General features: G+C 54.2%; 1 protein-coding gene across 1 annotated transcript; it reads left to right on the forward strand.

Moving 5' to 3' along the window:
* The first annotated feature begins 1,131 nt into the window (after positions 1-1,131).
* Positions 1,132-16,395, forward strand: FCRL6 (Fc receptor like 6). Its single transcript, XM_086694579.1, has 10 exons — positions 1,132-1,263; positions 6,307-6,327; positions 7,767-8,033; positions 8,432-8,716; positions 8,863-9,141; positions 9,487-9,627; positions 12,396-12,581; positions 13,218-13,286; positions 15,014-15,045; positions 15,122-16,395. The coding sequence occupies exons 1-10, from the start codon at positions 1,233-1,235 to the stop codon at positions 15,248-15,250; spliced, it is 1,440 nt and encodes a 479-aa protein (XP_086550705.1). The 5' UTR covers positions 1,132-1,232; the 3' UTR covers positions 15,251-16,395.
* The last annotated feature ends 1,063 nt before the right edge of the window (positions 16,396-17,458 follow it).

Here is a 17,458-nt window from a genome sequence, read left to right on the forward strand (position 1 = left end):
GAGCTGAAGTTGGATGCTTAATGGACTGAGCCACCCAGGCGCCCCTCCACATTTTTATCTATTAAAAGTTATGCTGCAGTGAGCAGTCCTGTGTATGTCTTTTGGTGCCAATACATATACATTTCTGTTCAGTATGTACCTAGAAGCAAAAATGCTGGGTCATCGGGTATTCATATAACCCATTTAGGAGATTTTGCCATGCAGTTTTCCAAAGTGGTTGTAACAATTTACATTCCTACCGGAGGTCTACAAGAGTTCTGGCTGCTTTACATCCTCACCAGCACTTGGCTGTCTATCTTAACAGTGTTAGCCATTCTTATGGGGAATGTAGTGTTTTCATTTAGTTTAAATCTGCGTTTCTACAGTGATTTATGAAGTCAAGCTTCGTTTTCTCTTTATTCGGCGCTCAGGTGTCTGCTTTTGTAAATTACCTACCCAATTATCTTGCCCATTTTCCTAGTGGGTTGTCTGTCTTTTTCTTACTGACTTGTAGAAAGTCTTATATTCTGGATATGGGTCCTTTTTCAGTCATATGTATTGAAAATATCTTGTCACCCTGTGGCTTGCTTAATTGCTCTCTCAATGGTGTCTTTTTAAGGACTAGTTCTCAAAATAATAGCCTGACAGTCTTAAAACCTCAGATTCAGAAACTCTAGCCTGACCTACTCTGACCTCATCGATCTCTGAGCTCCTCTGATGGTCTTGTGGACCATTTTCAGGATTCCTCTTTTCCACCTCATTGCAGTGTCCAAACACATTTCTCCTTGGATAGGAAGGAAGCTTGGAGAACTGGAGGTCACTCAAGGTAGGGAACGGATCTTAGTGTATCCAGAACTGTGCTGCCTTGCAAGCTAAGTGATGCTGAAATCACACAAATTCTGGTAGTCTCTGGATCTTCCCATAGCCGTGTCCCATCCTGGTTCACTAGCATGAGCTTTTCGAAGCCATGGAGAATGTTCAAAAGTGCTTACTAGTAAATTCCCTGACTCCTTCATGCTTCATGGTGAAGAAAGTTCACTTAAATAATACCCCCTCAACCAGAGAGGAAATTTGAACTTTTGAAGTTTCTTCCCCACTTCCTCTATATAGGCTATGAAGCAGTAACACCACCTACGTCAGAGGGGTCACTCACCCACCCCTGGGCCTGTGGCTCAGATGCTCTCCCCTCCACCCCGACTTCGAGTCTGCCTTCGGTCGGACCTGTATCCCCGCTCTGTGCCAGGTCAGGCCCCATGCTGCTCTGCAGGGTTCTGCTGTTTTTCGGTAAGTCACCGAGCATGGGCTTTACTTCCTGGGCACCAAAGACTGTAAGTTATTTATGGGAATCCTAATTTCCCCTTTCCAGGTTCTAGTGGGTTTTATGGCTGGAGCTTGAAATGAGTGTGTGCACATGGGGTGTGGTGGGGGGCTTCCCTGATGTTTCCCATTGCATTTTCCTGGGTCCCTGGTAGGGCAGGCCTTCAGTGTATCAGAGCTAAACTAAGGAGGCAGAAAATCACCTTCTGAGGCCCACCCACATGTTTACCCCATGAAATAAGGTTAAGTTACTCATCGGGCTGCCTCAAAAGGAAAATGAAGTTATGGCTTTGGGCAGGGGTGGGCTGGAGGACCAGGAAAATGGGAGAACGCAATTCTGTGCATTTTGCTCAGCAGCAGAAGGTGGGCTTTCACAAAAAGTATTTTGGGGGGCACCTGGGTAGCTCAGTCGGCTAAGCATCTGACTCTAGATTTCAGCTCAGGACATGATCTCATGGTTCGTGAGCTCGAGCCCCATGTGGGCTCTGAGCCCACAGTGTGGAGCCTGCTTGGGCTTCTCTCTCTCCTTCTCTCTGCCCCCTCCCCACTTGAGCTCTCTCTCTCTCTCCCTCTCTCAAAATACATCAATAAACTTTGGAAGAAATCAAAGATAAATTTTTATGAAACCTCCGCATTTTTTTAGAACCACTCTACAATGTCCAGGCTGCTCACCTGATTAAGAGGCTTTGCCCGGAGTGTTCAAGCCCTTTACAAACTGGCCATCCTCCTCCTGCCTCTCTCTATTGGGGATTGTGGTGGGGAGGTCTGTTTCAGATGTGACTGGTCCTTGGGGATGGTTCGAAGAATCAAACCCATTCTCTCTGATCTATCTCTCTCTCTTTGAGCCACCTCCCCAGGGGCCACCCGTCACCCTCACCAGAGACTGAAGGGACTGGTCCTCCAAGGGCAGAGGATTATGAGAGTGGGGAGAGGGCCACTGGGCCTCCCCGACTCAACTCAGTCTCAGCCACTATCACCCTGCCACACTTAGAAGGAACAATTCTGGGCGTATGTTTTACATTACAATTTCTGAGTTGACTTACTTTTTATTTTAAACTTGTTCCCAATAGTTTGTGTTTGTTTGTTCGTTTGTTTGTTTGTTTGTTTGTTTTCATTGAACCAGAAAAGCAAACCATTCCTAAACGTGATCTCTTCCTGGACAGGATTTGCGGGCATTTGACCCTGTAAAGAAACACTTGTTCCACCCAATGCTCTCCCTTCTCCCACCTCATTGTTACCCTGTGTGCTTACAAATGGCCATTTGAACAAGGGAAAAGGTCTAATGGTCATACTGGACAAGGTCAGGATGGCCTAGTGCCTGGATATATTCCAGAAGAAAGGTCATCATGGGCAAACCACCACCTTGTAAAAGGAACAGCCCTTGGACTTGACTGGATAAAGTCCAAGCGTTTGGAACCCAGTATCTGGATGGGGAAGACCAAAGCAAGAGAGGAGAGAGTCAAAAGCTGACTGACTAGGGGACAGAGTGGTAGAGGACCCAGATTCGACAGGGTCATGCGTGATGCTTGGGGACCCCAGAAGACCAGCCTAAAATGGAGACCCCATGGCTAGATGTGGAGGAACAGAGTTACCATAAGTGCACAGCTGCTATTTCCTCTTAGATGTGGGCAGAGAGACAGAGAAAACACCCTGCTCAGTAGTGCACACATTATCTCATCTAACCTTTCAAATCTTATTGGGTGGGTATTTTTTGTCCCTATTAAGCAATTGAGGAAACTGAGGTTCAAAAAGGTTAAGAAACTTGTGTAGAATTGCTCTGGCAACAAGAGCAAAACAGAAATACAACTCCAACTCCACTTGTTGCCAGACTCATGCTTCCTGCATCCCACCCGGATGCCTCGGGCAGGACTCTGGTTGGGTTCTAATCACGTAAGACTGGAAAATAAAATTCATTTAAAGTGCCTGGTGGGGCGTGTTCACACAATAGATGGTGCCCGTTACTCTTACTGGCCATCAGGGACTCGACAGGCGAGGGGCCCCTGGCCCTGGACGTAATGGGACACGGCCGTACGTTAAAGGTGATTTGAAGTTTAGGAGATGAGACTTAATTTCCCTCTGAGCTGAGCATCAGCCAGGTTCAGCCCCAGGACTGGAACCCACCACCCATAGACACACACACCGTCCATGACAGGTGTCTCTGGGCTTCCACGTCACGGCCACCCCTAGCACCACGGAAGCCATAGCTTGGCGAAGCAGCGGGTTCCAATGTCCTAGAGCTCAACTGTGACAAAGTCCCTCACGCTTTGCTGAAATCTGCTTCCTTGGTCTCTCTCATTTCCTCTGAATTAGTCTCACTTCTACCTGAAAGTCTCTTCCCTCTTTTACACTTAGCCCATCAAATATTTGGAGACTACTATGTCCCTGCTTCCTCGAGTGGGGAATGGTTTCTTGGCCCTGCTCATCAGCCTGGTCTGCTTGGGCTCGATGCCCTTTGTCAGTGGACCAAGCCCTGTGCCTTCCCCTCCCCGCCCCCCACCATGGCCTGAGTAGTGCCAAGGTCAGCGGGGCTGCGGCCTCCATTGCCCAGGACTCTGTTGTGCAGCTTATTCAACGGCGGCTCTTGGCTGTGTTGTCGCCTCATCTTCAGCCCATGGCCCTCTTTGTAGGAAGTGCTGTAACGTGGCCGCTGCCCCTCTGCGCGCCCTGCTGCCCACTGCCTCTGTTACAGGCACCAGCTTTGCGGGCACAGCTCCCAGGTCTCATGGGGTCTGGGGACACAAGCTCATCTGAAGTGTCTCTCTGCTCTCTGGATGCCCCCTCTCTGGTTGTAGGGCTTCAGTGCCCTCACTCCTGTTTACTCATCACTTTGAAGCTGCAGAGGTGTTTTGCGGGTGAGGAGGGAAAAGGAAGAGGGACATCACTATACTGCGAGGTATTAGTCACTCTGAGGTCAGGCCTCCTTTCTGCTTTCAGTCAACGCGGTAACCACTTTTCCAGGTGGTGGGTCACGGTAATCTACGCAGACAGTCTGCAGGGAAGAAATGGCTGTGACGGCTCCCACTGTATAGACGGGACCAGGAATTCAAGGCTATTGGAATTTCAACGAGCTGTCCAAGTTCACATAGAAAGAGGTAGATTCACGAGTCCAGTTCAGGTCACATGACTCCGAGCCCTGCGTGTTTCCCACTGCACTAAGCCCAGGGAGGAGATGTGCTTAGGGGCCCCCCGGGGGGCTCAGTCGGTTAAGCGTCACGACTCTTGGTTTCGGCTCTGGTCATGATCTCACAGTTCCATGGGTTTGAGCCCCGCGTCGGGCTCTGCGCTGGCAGCGTGGAGCCTGCTTGAGATTCTCTCTCCTCTTCTCTCGGCCCCTTCCCAGCTCGTCCTATGTCCGTCCATCTCAAATAAATAAACTTAAAAAGTTTCCAAGAGATATGTTTAGATGGACCCAGTGGGAGATAGAGGGTTGACAAGAAAGACTCATAATTCTGCACACACTGAGCCTGTGGCTGAGCTAATCCCGAGCTGAGCAGAGAACTGAGGCTAAAAGCCTCTGTCTGGGTCCCAGGCCACGTGGACAGCAAGGGTGACAGCGAGTGATTCAACACACCAAACAGCCACATCTCAAGTCCCTGGTGAGAGGGTCTTCAATGGCCCTCCCAAGGCCATTCCCACATTCCTCCATGTCTACACAGCACCTAGGACATGTCAGTGTGAAGGACACAGTAACTGCCTGAGGACGGTTGGCCCAACCACGCTCGCCCAATGCTACTGACTGCTTCACCCCTTGTCACGCAGTCTAGAATACTCTCCACCACGTCACGCCCAACTGTGCCTCCCCCCCCACCTATGCCATCCCCTATGCCTTTCATACCTGTCTAACCTCATCTGTCATCACTTTGTGGTTTGGCCTCTCTTCCCAGGCCACCTATGCTCCTCAAATATTCATTCATTTAAAAGCATTCATACCATGGGGCGCCTGGGTGGCTCAGTCGGTGGAGCGTCTGACTTCGGCTCAGGTCACGATCTCGTGGTCCGTGAGTTCGAGCCCCACGTCGGGCTCTGTGCTGGCAGCTCGGAGCCTGGAGCCTGCTTCAGATTCTGTGTCTCCCTCTCTCTCTCTGCTCCTCCCCCGTTCATGCTCTGTCTCTCTCTGTCTCAAAAATAAATAAACATTTTAAAAAAATAAAAAAATAAATAAAAGCATTCATACCACATATAAAGGTCCAAGCATAGTGTGTGATGCACTGGCCTGTGTGTTATCCCCTCACCCGTCCCATCTGACCCGCCCATCCAGGGATTCCTCACCTCCCTCAGCCATCACTTCCAGGCTCTACTCTCCAGAGCCGCGTAGACAGATCTGGCCACAGGAAACGCCAGGTCTGCTCTCTGAGTTCTTCTGCGGGTGCAGGTAGGCGTTCAGACCCACTAGTGCAAGAGTCCATTTTTGTGTCTCCCACGTCACGTGCCCTGCCCCACGTGGCTGGGCACAGAGGAAAGCATTTATTCAGTAGATGCTTGTTGAACACTGACCCTTCCGGGCACAGGTCTGAGACATAAGTGACAAGACCGTGAACAAGTCTCCACCCTCGTGGGGCAGAGAGTGAGGCAGCTGATAACAAGTAGGCAATTTAAAGAATAAGATAATTTCAAATAGAGATAAGTTCTCTGATGATAGTACAGTGGGGTGTTATAATAGGGGTTGAGGAGAAGTCCTTCAATGGGGGGCCCCAGAACCACCTAAGGAAGCAACATTTGAATGAGACAGGGAGCAGAGGATTCCAGGCGCTGGGTCCAACGTAAAAGCTAAGTGGTTTGGTGCTTGGATGGCTGAATGGTTGAGGGACTGAGGGACTGAGTGGCTGGGTGGGTGGTTGAATGGCTAGGTAGCTGAGTGGTTGAGTGGCTGGGTAGTTGGATGAGTAGGTGCTTAGGGGGCTGGGTGGTTGGTTTATTGAATGGACATGAGCACCCGTGCCTGAGGGGACAGGCCTCTTTGTGAAAAGGTTCTATTATTTACCCTAATTCTATCACTCTGTTCTCTTACAGTTCCCTGTGTTGGGCAAAGTGGTGAGTCTTGTGTATGTCCCTTCCATCTCCAAGTGTGTCTCTGGACCAAAACTTAGTTGATGGGCCACCGGGTCCCCCGGAGGCGTCTTCACAACAGCATACTAGGCCCATTCCTCAGGAGCCTTGGCTGATACCCGGGCAGAGATGAGACCTGGGACTCCACTGTTCTCAGGCTGAGGATAATTCTAGGTGGCTCAAGCCCCAAAAAGTGGCTCTGGGGCTCATCCTATTCCCTTGTAAGTGGCACTGGCCTCTGTCCCTCTCAGGGTGGCTCTGGAGCTCCTGTATTCTCCACTCAGCAAGGCCCTGGACTCCCTTCCATCCCTCGTATGTTCAGAGAAGGCAGCTTTGACCCTCAGCTCCTTCTGCCTTCTAGTCCATCCTGACCTTCACGGAGCTTTCTATCAAGTAGGAAGAAGCCTGACCTATGAACATCTTCACCTCCAAGGACATGTTCTATGGTTCCGGAGGCAATGGGGGCTGCTGGGCAGAACTCGAAGCCATGCTCAGTGCTGCTCGACAGAACAGGAGTAAAAGCAAGGCTCGTCATTCAGTCACCCCGTGAGGCTCCAGGGGCGGGTCCTGAGGACTGAGGCAAAGGCAGGATATACCGGGAGTCCCTATCTGATTCTTCATTATTGTTCTCAGTTTATCAGGCCTGGCTCCTGAGACTCTCTGGGACCAATGGTGTCTGACTTGTCAAAGAAGTATGGCCTAGGGACAGACCCAGGCTGGGGTCCCCGGGAGCTCTTCTCTTGTCCACATCAGGCCATAGAACGCATTTTAGGAATGAGGACAGACAGGACAGATCCCTCCCCACGACAGTGGTGGAAATGAAACTCCCTGCTGGGGGAGGAGGTAGAGGCCAGGGGCCTGAGAAGGAAGGCAGGAAAGACGAGCCCTGGCAGGCACTTCCTACATCCATCCATCAGGCTCTGGCTGGCGGTCTGGGGCCAGCTGTTCTCAGAGGTGGACGCTGCAGAAAGGCTTGACTGGGGGAGCCAGGGGGCAAGTAACCAGTCTAGGGAGGTGAGGATTGGGTGAGAAGGAAGGAGTTAGGACAATGGATGGAAGGAATTCAACTGGACCCAAGCTTGGCAACGTCGAAAGGGCGAAGTAAAAGGAACGGAGGGGAAATGCACGGGATAAAGGCCAAAGAGAAGAGGCAGGGGGAGGAGGGTGGGAGGGGAGTAGAGAGAAGAGGCAGCGGAGAGGAAGGAGGGGAGGAGGGGAGGGGAGAGGAAAGCAGAGGCCCCGCCCAGGTCTGGCAGGAAGGCCTGGGGGTGGGCAGCTCAGCAGGTGCCATCCAGCAGCCTGTGTCCCCAGGGGGAGGCCTGAGGCGGGCTTGGTGGGGGGGGGGGGGGAGGGGGGGGGGACAGAGGGAGAAAATGGCCACGCAGTGTGTGGCTCCGGGGCCACCCTGTTCCCGTGTCTCACAGCCTGGCTGCACCTCCGAGCCTGGCCAGACCCCGTGTTCGAGGGAGATGCCCTGACTCTGCAATGTTATGGATGGACGAACAAGGCCCTGTCCCAGGTGAAGTTCTACAAAGACGGAAGATTACTCCAAACCCCGAAGACCAGATGGTCCCTGTCCATGGGGACGGCTACCCTGGAAAGCAGCGGCCAGTACAGCTGCTCTGGGAAGGTGGCCTACGTCCCATACCTGGGCAGACAAACCTCAGAGCTGGTCAAGGTTCAAGTCCAAGGTGAGTCACCAGCTCAGGGGGGTCGGGGGTGGGGCTGGGATGCTGCTCAGGGATCTGGTCTCTAGAGGTCAGCAGCTGTCCCTCTGGCTGCCCCTCATGCCGGGCGACCACAGGGCCCCCGTCTAGAGCCAGGGGAAGGAAGTGCCCTGAACCAGCCTGGGCCAGACCCTTCCCCTCTGGGGACCAGCTGACCCCTACGGCCCTCTGGCTTTGGCTCGGGACTCCAGAGAGGCTCTGGCGGTGTGGGTCGTAGCTGGGAGGCGGGTCCCAGGACACAATGACAGGGTCTCCCGTGGGGCGTGGGGCTGTGACCTGGGATGCGCTCTGGCTTGGACCCCGGCCTCTGGGGACTCAGGGTTCTGGAGGCCCCCCCTGAGCCTGGGCCCACGTCTCCCCAGAGCCATTCCCGCCTCCTGTGCTGAGCGCTGTCCCCTCTCCCGAGCTCCGTGAGGGGAGCCCGCTGACCCTGAGATGCCAGACGAAGCTGCACCCCCAGAAGTCGGCCTCGAGTCTCCTCTTCTCCTTCCACAGAGATGCCAGCACCTTGCGGGACTGGGGCCCCCACCCGGAGTTCTACCTCCCAGAAGCCCAGGAGAGAGACTCTGGGCTTTACTGGTGCCGGGCCACCCTTGAGGGTGGTGTGGCCCAGAAGCAGAGCCCCCAGCTGGAGGTCAGGGTGCAGGGTGAGTGGGGAGGGAGGGGAGACACTCCCCAGGGGTCTGGGCTTTGGGCATCGGGACCCGTGGGCCTATGGGGAGGGATCCCCAGGGGAGGAGGGGCCAGGAGCCTGGGTGGCACAGCTGAGCCTCCCCACTCTGTGCTGCCCCAGTTCCTGTGTCCCAGCCTCTACTCACCCTGAGACCTGGCCCCACCAGCCTCGCTGTGGGGGCCATGGTGGAGCTCCTCTGTGAGGCCCAGAAGGGCTCCCCTCCGATCTCGTACTTGTTCTACCTGGACGGGAAGATCCTAGGGAACATCTCCTCTCCCTACGGAAGAGCCACCTGCTTCCCGGTCACCGTGACGTCAGAGCAGGATGCCAGATACTCCTGCCGGGCAGAGAATTATGTTTCCGGAGAGACCAGTGAGCCCAAGATACTCTCCCTGGATGGTACGTCTTGTCCCCCAGCTGGGCTCTGAGCCCCAGCAAGCTGGCAGGGGGCAGGTCCCACCCCTCCGTGTGCCCCCCACCCACACCCTGCACGAAGCTGGACCCATAGCAGGCACTGCATGACGGAGCCTGGACGCTGCTCAGAGTATCCGTCCACTGGACCTGGAGGGAAAACAGGAGATCCTTGGTGGGGGGCGGGTGAGACGGCTGCCTGTCCTTGTTGGCGTCCTCGGGGCCATCCCTGATTCCATCTGCAAAGCTCCCCAGGCCACGCCATCCCCCCTGATGCCAGCCATTCTGCCTCTTTCTGTCCATCTGAGGTACAATTCTGAATTTCATCCTCAGCACTCATGGTCACCCCTACCTGGGGCTTGTCTGCCCCCAGCAGCCCCCACTGGCTGGTTGCCGGGCTGTCCGCGAGCCTGCTTGGTGTGCTGGTCATCGCCACTGCGCTTCTGGCTTGCTTCAGACCCTGGAGAAAAGCTGGTCAGTAACCTTTTTGACTTTCTTGGTGGTTGAATCCCTAGGCCGGGCATTACCCAGCCTTTGGAAGGCCTGCCGGGGCCAGCTGCTTCCTTTTCCGGGGTGTTGGGTGAGAGGAGGGACTTCTCTTTACATGTCACCCAAAGTAGTCCACGGAGGGACCCTTACAGCTTCCAAAACGCACACACACGCAGTCACCCAGGGATGTGCACAACACACGACTGCACGCTTGGGCATGAATGGAGGCACAAGCAGAGGAATTCTCACCCGCCAGACGCAAGCGCCATCAGATTCTTTCACTTTGGAAAGATAATCTGTGGCTGCAAATATAGCAGGGAAACCCCAGGCCTCCAACCCTCTGTCACTAAGCTCAGCAGAGGAGAGAGAAAGAATGAGAAGCCCGATGCGTGTCTGTGCACTTGGGCGCACACACCCCTCTTGTCCAGCGCCGAGCCCGAGGTGAGTGCCCAGGGGACATTCAGTCATCCGAAAGGAACACGGTGGAGAGGACCAAGCAATGGCCCGCTCCCAACACCGCTATTTACTAATTCTGTGACCCCGGGCCGGTTCGTGAAGTGTCTCCGTCCCGGGGTTACTGTGAGCATTTCGGCTGATGACAGCTCCCTGACAGGTGACGTGTTGGGCTGGCACTTGGTGGGCGCTCAGTACAGTCTCCGTCTAGTCGACGCAGATTCCCCAGAGCACCCCTTCTCCTGCATAGTCTCTCCCGTCGGAACCGCTGAAAATAAGAAGCGTGGTTAGAATTCAGATGCAGTGGGACCCATAGAGAGAAAAGGGGACAGCAACCAGATAAATGGCATTTCCAGGGAGCCCACTGATGTTGGGAGACCCTCCTCCTCTCCTGTCCGGTCATGATGAAGAAGCAGGAATGGGGGCTCCCACAGCCATCACCTTGGGTGGCTCCACACTTATTCCTATTCTAATCTTTCTTCGCCTCAGGCCACATTCAAGGGAAGGCCCATCGGCGCCAAAGCTGTTTGATCCCAGCTTCCTCCTAGGCCTTCAAACCCACCTACTGAGACTCAAACCCACCCCACCCCCTCCTCCCCAGGGACAGCATTCTTATTTTCCACTTGCCAAGGGAAAACGCGATGGCTCCCACAGGCCTCCAAAGCTGGGTTTACTTATTCAAGTTGGCAGCTCCTTCTGTTAAGGAATTCGCGATGAGTTTTTCGGGAGCCGGGCCAGACCACTCCGTGAGAAAGACCACCCAGTCATACACTCAAAGCATTCCTCCCTGAGCACCAACCAGGATACCTGAAAGGGTCTCTCCCTAGCCCTGGACCCTCTCCCCTGCCTTAGCAGCACCCCAGGTAGGGCTCGGGCCAGCCTCCAACTTCCTCTCCCCTTGTTGACTTATCAGTCTTTGTCCAACGAACATTCCCTCTAGTCCTGAGTCAAGGTTCCATGCAGGCTATCTTGCTTTAAGGTATAGCTACCCGGATGGCAGGAGAAAGGTGGAGGCAGGCCCAGAGCTAGATGGGGAGGCAGCTGGAATAGCGGACCAACACTGCACGTGTGACTTCTAGCATCCCTGCGTCTACAACAAAACCCTCTGCAAAGGGCCCGGCCATTTACCTGGTGTCGGTAACACGGGTGTTTCTGTTTCTGTCCACTCATCTCTGGGTCAGAACATTAAAGACAAGGCAGTGCAGTTGGCGGGGGGGGGGGGGGGGGAGTCGCTGGGGAGGGGTCCTCAAGAGGAAGAAGCCTCCCTCTTCACGTGGAGGTTCTGCCCCTGCACGGTCCACGCTCCCCCCGCCCCCAACCCCCCTGCCAATCCGGGAGCAGCTGGGTTCTATTGTATTAAGGAACCTGTCGCCGGAGAAAATAGGGCTTCTGGTGGCGGTCCTCCTATCTCAGAAGCTCAGCGACACAAAACGTTTAGAGTATCACACGGAAGACCACCTCCGGGCCCGCTTCCAAAGCTCCCCGAGAAAAGCTGTAGATCAACAGCTTCATCCCCCACACCCCGTTCTGGAAGATTCTTAACCATCTCCAGATAACCTAGCCACTTCTTCGACAAGCAAAAACCATGCCGCCACCAAAGATGCCCAACGGGCTGCATCTCGCAAGGCAATTTTCAAAACATGAAAATTCTTGCTGTCAGAGCTAATGGACATTTCCTGGGCACCAGATGTGAGCAGGTGCTCTAAAATCCACATGTGGCCCAATTCCTATCCCAGGAGCTAATCTTTAAGGTTCTGGAAGCACCCGCTTTCACAGAGGCAGCACGCCAGTGGAGAAAAAGCATATAAACCTGGATTGAGATTCTGTCCCTACCCCTCACCTTGTATGACCTTGGAGAAGTCGCCTCTCCCAGCCTCAGTCACCTCCTCCATAATACTACATATGATACTATGATATCATAGCGTCGAACTTTGCACGACGGTTGTAAAAAGACTCTCAGACCCCAAAGGGTTAGGAAGGGAGGCTCTTTTGCCGTCCAGCTATGTGCTGGGCACGGGGTTAGCCACTGTGCCGTGAAGTAGACATCGTGTTTGAACTCCCTGGCCCAGTGTCTCGCACATAGTGGGTGGTCACAGTTATCAGCCTCTCCTTCTTCTGTAAAGCAGCCTGACTGGTGAATCTGGGCCCTCTCCATGCAGGGGACGCGGCCCATCCTTGGGGACCCTACTTCCTCCCGGCTTGTGATTCCCATGGGGCCATGCTACCCTCTAGGGTATTTTTCAAAGGAAACATCCCATAAAAATTAACCGTGTCCAGACCTGTGAATTAGCCCTCGTAAACAAACCAGACTCAGACCTCCAGCAGCCTCCACCGACTTTCTTTCTCTCAGACTCTCTACCCCCTACTTTCCAGCACGCTTTCTCAGGGAACTCAACAAATTGCGCCTTTGTATCTCCCAGAGTCCCTTCCATCTCAGAATCCACTCCCAGCCCCCGGTGGAGAGCAGGACCTACTGTATAGCGAAGGTAAGCCCCTCCAGCAGGACCACGCATGGTCTGTCCCGGAGGGCAGAGGAGGGCCTCTGAAGGGGAGCAAGAATGAGCCCCCTGGGAGCCCCCAAGTCTCAGGAATCGGTCATCGGGGAAGGAAGCGGATGGTTTCTGGGGAGAGCTAGAGGGGACAGTGCCACGAAGCCGGTGGAGGCACAGGGAGGTAGGAGGGAAGCCCGGCCGCCGAAGAGAGGGTGTGGAGAGGTTAGACCAGCAGTTGGCAAACTCTGGCCCGTGGGCCAAATCTAGTTCACCACACAATTTTGCATTTGTGGAGAACATTGTATATGTTTTGTGTATGGCTCCTTTCACACTACAGAGCTGAGTGGAGGCAACAGAGGCCGTATGGCCTGCAAAGCCTCAAGGGTTGACTCTTGTTTACAGAAAAAGAGTTTAAACCTCTAGTTGGGGCTGGTGAAGCTACTGGAACCTGCTGTGGGGGCGGGCGCCTTCTGTCAAGATGGGTATCCCACATTAATGGCTGCCACCCACTCCCAGCTACCGCCATGACAGAGCCCCCGACTGGCTTCCCTCCATAGGTGTCTTCAGGACACGGGGGTCTTGAGGTGGGAGAGCAGGTGGGTCCTATTTGAGCCCCATTCCTTCTTTCAGTTCGTTGGCAGAATGCGAATGAAGATGATGATTACTCTGTAGTGTATGCAACCTCCCGGAAGAGTAAAGGTGAGTACTCTTGGATGAAACTGGACATTTTTGCCAATGTAAAGGGGAAGTTTGGGGCCTGGAGTGAAGTATCACTACCGACATTACCGCTGTGCCATGACCACGATTATCATCATCACCTCCTCCCCCATCACCACCCCCACCATCACCACCATCCCCCCCAAAAACGCTACGTCCACCATAATGACTGTCTTCCACATCATCTCCACTACCGTTGCCACCCTAACTAGGGAGTGTTTCTGCCTTTTTCTCAGCACCGTGAAGGAACAAAGAAAACAGAGAGAGAGAATAACACAGTGTGCCTTTGCCCCAGAGTAAAAGTCTCAGCAGGACAGTCCCAGCTCTTAGAGGAGCCGAGACCCTGAGCTCCGGCCACCGACACCAGAATCAGATGGCAGGGACAGGGAAAGGCTAGTCATCCCTCCAACGGGGGGGGGGGGGGAAGCAACATGGCGTCATGGGGAGAGTATGGGTTTCTGAGTCAGTCGGATCTGAGTTCGAAACTGGACTCTGTGTATTCACTGTGCTGCTACCGGGCAAGTTACTTAAGCTCTCTCTCTTAAGCTCTCTAATGTATAAAAAAAATGGAGATAACGCTTAATTTTGCAAGGCTATTTTAAATTACTAGGAATGGAACTGAGGTCTCGACACTTCACAGGTTATCTGCTGTGCCACAGGTGTTCAAAACCAGGAAGCTTCTAGCTCTTGTTTTGCTGCTATTTCTACTCCTGGGCTGTACGATGGGTTTGAATCAGCCTGGGGTTCCTGCTCCTTCCCATGAAGGGCACCAGGGGAAGCGGACAGACAAGGAGTCTCTTGGACTCAGGGGCAGTTTCCCCAGGACCCTAGCATGGCCGGGTAGACGGGAAGGCACACGCACACAGACACGGGTCATTTCAGAGGAGAGTCACAACGGGGACTTGAACACGAGAGAGACAAAAAAAGAAGCCAACCTCCAAATATGGTTTTCGCTGGCTGCAATAAGGAAATGTGGCCGTTTTCATCGCAGCAGGGCGACAAGGCGAAGGCGTGATTCAGGGCCAGGTGGCCTCCTCCCAGCTCGCGATAGGCTCTCCCTGATGGGAGGGCGAGGGGTTCCGAAACCCAGAGTCAGGAAAGGCCATTGTATTCCGAGATTCACAGGAAGGGGGCGCTGGATCTTCTATCATTGGAAGAATGCTTCACGTATGCAAAGATTTGATATTTGTCTACAGTTACCCTTCTTACAGACATGACCGCAGGGAGTATCAGCCACTCTGAGCCTCCGTTTTCTCACCTCAATTGGAGAAGGAATCAATCATCGCTACTTTGCAGGACTGGTGTGAGATTAATATAATAAATATAATGCTCACACCGGAAGGATTGCCTGGTGCATGGTAGCTGTCTAACGAAGTAGCTGTTTTAAAGGCACCTTTGATAGGCTCATCTCTCTTTCTTCTCCTTATAATCCCTGTGACCACCCCCTCCCTTCTCCCTGGCTACGGAAGCTGAGGTCCCAGGGCTGAGTGGCTGGCCTGCAGTCACAAGGCTGGGCTGTGGTTGAGGTGGAAAGACCCAGACCTCCTGTGTCTGGATGAAGAACGAGGGGTCCCCAGAGGCGAAAGGGGGGGCAGCGCTCCCTGGGCTGGTCCGTGCTCTGTAAGAGAAGACAGCGTGGAGGAGGCGGGCTGCAGGTGCACGGATGAGCCAGACGCCCTAACCGGAGTGTTTCTCTCTCCCCCCCACAGCCGGGCCTGCTGCCTCAGCCTCGGGGACTCAGGTGAGCTGGGCCCCCCGCCCTCCCCCCACCCTCTGTGTTACATCTGCCTCCTGATCCCGACCCGCCTCTCCCGCAGGACAGTTCTGTCATCTACACGGAGGTGACACAATCACAGCTTGGTGAGCTTCCAGCCGCGAAACGGAATCCGAGAAGCAGGACCCACAAAGCCCTCCCTGGTCGCTTCGAGGAGGTTCTCCACTACTGACGGCATTCCCCCCAACACCACCCTCTGGTGCTCCCCAGGAGGCCAGCGGGGACCCCAGCCCCTTCTGTAGGTCCCCAGTCCCTGAGTCCGGCAGTGAGGGAGCCCCGTGTCCTGGCCAGGGTCCCCGGGAGACTCGAGGAGCGCCTAAATGATCTCGGAGGCCCCCTCTGAGCAGAACAGGCAGCGTGTGGGCAGGGACATCCGCACTCACGCGTGACGAGGGGACTGGACACGGGAGCCACAGATGTTTTCTTTCACACGAATGGAAGCATTGCAATCCCTTCTGTCTACACATCTGTAAGTGCTTTCTCCCACAGCCCTCGGTCCCCATGGATGTGCTTGGCCTCACCCTGCCGGAGAGAATTAATCTGCACACCCTGAGGGCTGGCCCTGGGCAGCTCCCATAAAGCATTTCCAACTTCCAAGCTTCTGCTGAGGCCCCTGAGTGACCGGAGGGCTGAGGGCCTCTCAGAGGCTCGGGGGCATCAAGGGTCGGGGGAAAGGGCCTGGAGCCCACAATATCGCACAACTCTTAACCCCTGAGCCAGAGCCCCTCCCCAGGCCCGGAGAACGCTGCCTTCGCATGCAACCCGTTTCTGTCCACACCCCTTCCAGGCTCCCAGGTTACCCACGTTTATGGAATGAGGCCTGCCCCGAATCCCCCCTTGGGGAGCACCGCAGAAAACTGTTACCCCTTGTGTTTGCAAAGATGCGTGCTGGTAGAACGTATTTGTCCATAGAAAAGCATCAATATTATTCACCAATACCAATCGCTTGTAGTGCCTGCTGGTTCAGTTTGGTCTGGGGTTGTGGAGCCCACACTCCGTGACGCTGAGAGTGTCGCACTAGTAACTAGGAAGATCAATTATCCCTGCTTCTCCTCCGAGCCCCGGTTCCCTCCGGGTCCCTGCTCCCGGGTCACAGAGTGGGGTCCCGCAGACCCCGCCCGCCTCTCCTGGGAAGAGGTCCACGTTTTCAGAGGCCTCCGGCCCGTACACCCGGAGCTGGACACGGTCAGGGTTCATCCTTGAGCTTAATAGAAACGTAGCCACTCAGAGGCAACCCCACATCTGCTGAATCTCAGTCCGCATTGAAAATAAGATTTCTAGGCGGTTCGTATTGCCCAGTAAAGTCTAAAAAGCTTGGTCTGCCTCCAAACTTCATGGGAATACCTCTGTCCACTCGCCTTCTGGAGCGTCACTGGATGACACAAGGGGGCCCAGAGAGCTACTAGGCCAACGCATGTGCTGGCGTTTCTCACTTCCCTATGCCTTCTCTTCCTTCCCTCCCCCCACCTGACCTTCCTCTTCTGCAGCCTCTGCCTCCTCTTCCCCATCGCTCTCTTGGCTGGTCCAATCCACATCCAGGATACACCAGGGCCCCTCCCCCTCGCTTCTTGTCTGCCAGGCCGAGAAGCACATGCCAGGTCATTGGAAGCACAGGGTCCTATCTGGTCAATCAGGAAGCAACTGTAGAAGCCAAGCCTTGCCGCGCCCTCTATAAACGGGCCGGGCCCCTCGTAAAGAGTCCGGTCAAAGACAGGACAGCTCATGAAGGAGACACTGATGCTGGGGACCCAGAAGGAGCCGGCCCTGCCGGTCATCCCCACGGACCGCCTCCTCCCTGAGAACTCACGCCTCCTGCCCTCTGCCCTACACCAGCGACACGGGGCCCAGCTGGGGATGGTCTTTACCGGCCCAGGATGGGCTATGGGGAACAATGAAAAGCAAGAACTCAGACCCTTTTATAGCAACCTGACAGAGCAATTTTGTTTGTTTAATATAGTCCTAAAAAAAAGTGCTTAGATTTTGTATGTTTCTTTTTCTTTTAGTTTTTAGTACATTGCTTTTATTGTATTCTACAAAAGTATGGGTCCGCGATGGATGGGAAAATAAAGAAAAACAGTTCCTTTGACCCAGATAGGTGAAAAGTCCCACCCTACACACACACAGACTCGGTCTACATACACGCCTGTCCCGATCTCTGCTCCCCCCCCCCACTATGCTCCTCCCCCAGAATTCCTCCCCACCCCCACTTCTATTGACAGAGCCAAAAATATCCTTTCCCCTCAGTTTAGAAAAGAATGAGCCGCCATTTTAAAAAATGAACAATTACTCAGAAAATTGAAGACAAAGAAAATCCCCCAAAAGAACATAGAGAAAGCAGCAGCACCCAGGTGGCTCGGTCAGTTCAGTGTCCAACTCTTGG

This window comes from Puma concolor, chromosome E4 (assembly GCF_028749965.1).
Source record: "Puma concolor isolate L17-30 chromosome E4, mPumCon1.1.hap2, whole genome shotgun sequence".
NCBI lineage: Eukaryota > Metazoa > Chordata > Mammalia > Carnivora > Felidae > Puma > Puma concolor.